This window comes from Fopius arisanus, unplaced genomic scaffold (genome assembly GCF_000806365.1).
Source record: "Fopius arisanus strain USDA-PBARC FA_bdor unplaced genomic scaffold, ASM80636v1 scaffold00036, whole genome shotgun sequence".
Taxonomy (NCBI): domain Eukaryota; kingdom Metazoa; phylum Arthropoda; class Insecta; order Hymenoptera; family Braconidae; genus Fopius; species Fopius arisanus.
Window position 1 is genome coordinate 782,857 of NW_011887775.1, and position 5,732 is coordinate 788,588.

General features: G+C 39.7%; 1 protein-coding gene across 1 annotated transcript in view; it reads left to right on the plus strand.

Moving 5' to 3' along the window:
- Nucleotides 1-1,476: 1,476 nt before the first annotated feature.
- The window catches only part of LOC105266148 (homeobox protein BarH2), an 11,185-nt gene continuing 6,929 nt past the window's right edge, over nt 1,477-5,732 (plus strand). The window contains exon 1 of the mRNA XM_011304088.1: nt 1,477-2,514. Within this exon, the coding sequence (XP_011302390.1) occupies nt 2,103-2,514 (412 nt within the window). The 5' untranslated portion in view covers nt 1,477-2,102. The remainder of the gene's footprint in view (nt 2,515-5,732) is intronic.

Here is a 5,732-nt window from a genome sequence, read left to right on the forward strand (position 1 = left end):
GGGGGGCAGTATTGCCACAGCCGGATGTCAAACTTGCTGATACTCCACTCACACATGTACGCTATTCGCTGGTTCAGGGGGTGGTGATGCATGCATGTGTTTTTTTTTTTTTACTCGCCCCCCCTGGGGGGTTGTGTATTTTTCCTAGTTTCGATTGTTATCTATGAGTTTTCAGAAAGTCTTTAAACGCTCGTTAATGCCGAGCTTTTGCTGCTTTTTTTTTTAATGATTTTTTAGAGCTACTTGGGTTTTGTTTTTTTTTTTTGGTGATATCGCGGTTTTATTGGAATAGGTTTATTTTATTGGGAGCATTTACGGGTGTTCATCTCGTGTAGTATACTTGCTTTTTTTTTTTTTGCTAGGTTGTTCACACGTGTGAGTGGATAATATTAACAAATTGTCTGGGCACTCACCTCGTCTAGTTTTTTTTTGTCGGAGGAGTCTCTGAATGTCACGCCTTGATGATCGCGTTACCACCGTTATATATATTTTTTGTTACTCCCATGACCCCAGCGTTTTGTCGCAAGTGCACTCGTGTGTCTCGCAGATTCAACAGCAATTGAAAAGCAGAAAGAATGTAAAAACGTAAAATCGTAGATCAATGGAGTAGCTATTGTGCCAAGTTGATCGATGTGACCCCAACGTGATGTAATAATTGCCAGACACGTGTCGCCTAATGTACAATCATGTGAAAAATAATTTCAGTATGCCCTCGAGTAATGATAAATTTTCCATAGCGTGACCTAGGTCCCCACCATATTTGACAAAGTCTCAACATTCGAATTACCTATTTAACTTCCATTTCAACGAATTTCCATAGCTAAACATTGACTAATGACTTATGAAAACTCAATGGAAGAAAAAATTACCCATATGTCAGGATGAAGAGATTTGGTTTTGATTGAAATCATCGAATGGCCCTCGGAAATTCCCCAAAAATACAAATTCATTGAGGGAGAGCTATTGGAGGGGATGCCGAGAAAACCCGAAAGATTCTGATGCACGAGGGGTTCATTAAATCGTGGGGTGAGTACCCCCTCCCACCTCTCTCCCCTTCATCATCTCCTATTATTGTTTCATTATTATTTTTTCCTCTTCTAATACCTCTCGTACTGCTTTTCACGAAGAGGAGAGGGAGAGCCCCCCTCTCCCCCTTCTCCACCCCCCCTCCCCGCTCCATCGCAGTCATATCCCTCGGCACGACCGACCATAATGAAAGATATTAACTACAATTTTATATCGAATTACTGCTGAAACACATTTCAAATTACTTGGGCGTGTACCCGCGGAATTGAGAGAGGCAAACGGAGAATGAAGATTTTGGTAGCTATGATTGGTGGATGAAGTAGCTGAGCGTGATGCGATTGGTTGATGGTGGTGATGGGTGGGGGATATTGTGGGGCGTTACCCGAGTGGGATATGGCCGCCCAGGGGTAGACACCGAGGTACAAGCACCAACTGAGTTCGCTGGAGGGAATTGAGAATTCAGTCGAGCTAGCTCAATGCATACGTTCGCACGCACCACGCGTCGCTCCCTTAATTTTCATTTTGATTTTCCACCTGGAGAACATCCAATTGTGATACATGATTATATTATTTATTAAAAATTTTTTTAATTTAGTGGATGGATTTGACCTGTGAACTTTTGAGTTTGACAAGTGTTATAATTTATTGAGTTAAGTGACTCTGGGAGGGAGGGAGGCAATTGTTTTTGTGAAGTTGATGAAAAAATGAACCATGTGTGCCCAAGGATAATTCCCTATTAAATATATAGGCTGTAAATATATAAATATAAATTCCGAGGGAATTACGGGGAAGGAGAAAAAAAAAACGAAAGCGGAAATGGTCAACGGGTGCGCTTCTGTGCGCGGCAATTATGTTAAGTGGCCAATTAGTAATTAAGTTGAGGAACTGAGTGGAGCTCGAAAGGAGCCCTTAATTGGTGGACGAAGCGACACAGTTGATGATATAAAAGGATATATTTTATTCTGATAATCGGATTAATCGATGAGATTGGTGTGAATGTTTTTGTGTGAAGTGATACCGTCGGCAAAATTCTGTCACGAAGTGATAGAAGTAGCAGGTTGTCATCGGTGCTCGCCATGACGGTCCATCATCAGAGTCACCACGTTGCCGCGTTGAATGGTATTGCTGTGCAGGCGGGTAATACCGGCGGTGGATTAAATCTAAGTCGTATGACTGGCCTCGAGGCACATCATCGGTCTATCGAGAGAATTGATGATAGATTAACAAATTCAAATAACAATAGTAACGGAAATATTGATAGATCTGAGGTATCAACGACAATGCCACACAGATCGAGATTTATGATAACGGATATTCTTGCCGACGCGTCGAGTCCATCGAGTTTACAGAGCCAAGAGCCACCAGGTAGTCCTTCGTCGGCTCCACGTGATCTCAGTGTCAAGCCCTCGAAGCACCAGGGTCACAAGCGCCAGAGGGATGACGATAGCGATGCTAGCCACCACGACGGAGCTTCCGTCTCATCCAACGGTATTTTCTTTTTATTTATTTTTTAATTTCCTCTTTTTTTCCTTTTTTCCTTCTTTCCTTTTTTCCCTTTTTTCCCTTTTTTCCTTTTTTTCCTTTTTTTCAATTTTTTGTCATTTTTTTTTTCTCTTTTAAAATTTTTTTTATTGTATACTGATGTATAGTTAGAGGGTTAACTATCCTGCGGACTTCCTGGAGGTGGGCCACGTCAGGTCGTAGACATTAGAGCCATTTAATGACTGACTACAATATTTTTCGAGCTTACGGTGTGCCACACGCTCTAATTATACCTATACCCTCCACTGGTTTCATTCATACCTGAAGAGAGCGTCGGTTCATCCTTTCATCTGAAAATATCACAAATGTTTGTCTTACTCTGATCACCACCATCTCCATCTCTCCACACGTGTGTCGTAATATCCAAAAGAGCTCATTCGGCATTGATGGTTAATGACAGGGATGCCTAAAACGTTTCCATAAATTTCTCGTTTCCTCGTTTTCTGGAAATCAAAGAAATTCAACTTTAAATACATGTTATTAACCATTGATGATATTTTTCCTGAATGCTGAAGATGAAAACGAACAAAAAATCAAAGAGACTGCAAATTACGGATGACAAAAAAGTCATTTGTTTTGCGATAACAATTTTACAAAGACAGAAACTAAGATTAAAATTATATCAGTCGTAATTATACACCGGCTAATGACGGACTCCAATAACAAGGGAACACACACACAATAATCTTTCTAACGATACGAAAAATTACGTTTCCTTTATCTAATAACACGCCTCAACGAGTTTCTCGCGTTATCAAACGACAGTTAAACCGTGCATAATAATCCCAACTCATCTGGAACAGAAGCACTAATAAGATGTAATTAATAAAAAGTAGCGTAAGACTAGTAATCGTTAAAATCCTCGACATTTTTATAAACTGAAAAATAATGCTATAAGAAAAATGATAAATGGGAAAAAATGGAGTTTTATCAAAGTATGAATTTTGCACTGAGAAATTACTGCAAGAAAAATAGCAGTAAATTACCCAATGACTTTAAATTTCCACTCGGTAAATAAAGAAGTTTTCCTAGACCGATGAGAAATTTGACTGTCATTTTTATTGAAAGTACTGGTAATTTTTTTTACTGTCCGATAAAATTGAAACAATTGCTGATAAGCAATGAGGGGAAAAAATAATAATAAAATAAAAAAATATGTAATAAAAATAATGAATGAATAAAAAATAAAAATTCATTGGTGTTTATGAGGAAGGGATCCTAGGGAGAGGATCAGGGGGCAAGACGCGCGTGTACGAATCAAGTTAATCCGCTTAGAGTGTTGCCTCGCCCGTTATAAAACGTCACTCTCGTCTCACCTATACACGAAACGCCAGTTTCACGGCTTGTCAGTAAAGAGTCCACAGAATCCGCGTCAAATTCTCATATAATACCTGGGGGCTTGGAGACTAATCCGAGAACCGGAAATGATTGGCAAGCGTTTAGCCCGTGACTTCAACGGCTCCAGACATTTGTGTGCTCAGCCCATTGACATCATTTTCACCTGTGGGATTATAAATATATATTTTTAAAAATAAATAAACTTATTCATCCGAATAAATGATGGGGTGTTGGTGCGATGGATCATGCTAATGAATAAAAAAACATGTAAATTCGCCCGCGCACTATCTCGACAATATCCTAAAGCTGTCGAATGACTTTTTGCATTGTGTACCGGAGACTGGGTAGTCGTTGGGATTCGTGGAGATTTTTTTAACGCGTCCTAACGAGATTCACGAATAAGCCTCTTAACCCCTGGCATTGTCGGGCTTGACCTCTCCATTCTTCTTTTTCTCTTTCTCAAATTTTTCATTTAATCATCGCCTTTGATTACCCACAACAGCACCTGCAAAAAAATTATTATTTATACTCACAAAAAATGCTGAGACAGTTACAGACAGTCTCCAAAATTTTTTAATGAAAATTAATCAGAAAATTAATGAGTTAAAATCGCTTTTCCGGGATTCTGCCATTTTTCCGGGCTCTCCCCTATATATATATGTATATATATATATCCATGTGCCTATTTTTATGCGGCATCTATTTGTCGATAACCGTCTTTAATCGTCTCGAATGATTTTTAATCGTCTATTATTTTTAGTCGTTGGTTGCTCATGGCTATCAAATGGAGCAATAAAATTCCGTCCTCATACTTGACTGTACCCACCCCATCAGGGAATGTACACGAGAATCAGTACAATAGCCCCAAGGGTCAGATTCGGCAAAGAGGGGATAAATTCGCTGTGACAATAACCAACCCAGGGGTTGAAAAAAGTGTCACGACTCCACATGAAGAATAATGCGTATATACATAACACTCGAGGGGTCATGCTCATACGAATTTCCATGAATTCTTCATGGTGCATCCTGAAGGATTGCACATGTGAGAAATCTCTAGTCTTTTACGCAACGGTGACTACCAGTATCAACACTCACTTCAAATAAAACAATAATCTAATAAAACATGAGACAATAAAGCACGAGGAAGTGGAACTGCAGTCGTAAAATGGAAAAACCACTTGAGATCATGTACATGGTGCAAGATATTTTAGGGAAAGTTTTATATACTCTTCCGTTTCCCTCATGTATTTTATACATTGAATAGTGTAGATGTAACACACGGCATTGTAAAACGGAAAACACGCAGGAGCATGACGCGATGACGATCGCGACGCGCTAGCTAATTGCACTAGCACGGAGGCGTAATTGTTCGATAAACATCCTGTTAATCACGCTTTTGTGAATTCGCGACGATCCCACACCGGGGCACACATGGGATACTAATCTCCACCTCATTATTATATTTATATATTTTTCACCAGAGTGTGTGCATCCGGTCGTTGACTCCATATACCATTGTCCCTGGGAAATTTTTTTCTAATCATCATCCACTCTCTCATGTACTCTACTCTTAATAAACCTCGAAAATTGCATGTGTGCATATTTAAACGGTAGGCTCAACGAGAGGATTGCACAAGTGGATGGTTCCACAAATTATATAATTACTCTTGGTACAATATTGTTGCGTGAATAGATATCAAAGTGAAAAGAAAATTAAGGAAAGGGGATGAGATGATAAAGGGGAGACTGAGGGTGTTCTCGAGTTACTTCTTGAGAACGAGGAAGAAAAATTGCGTGGGGTACGAGGTGGTGGGAGGGGTCGGTGG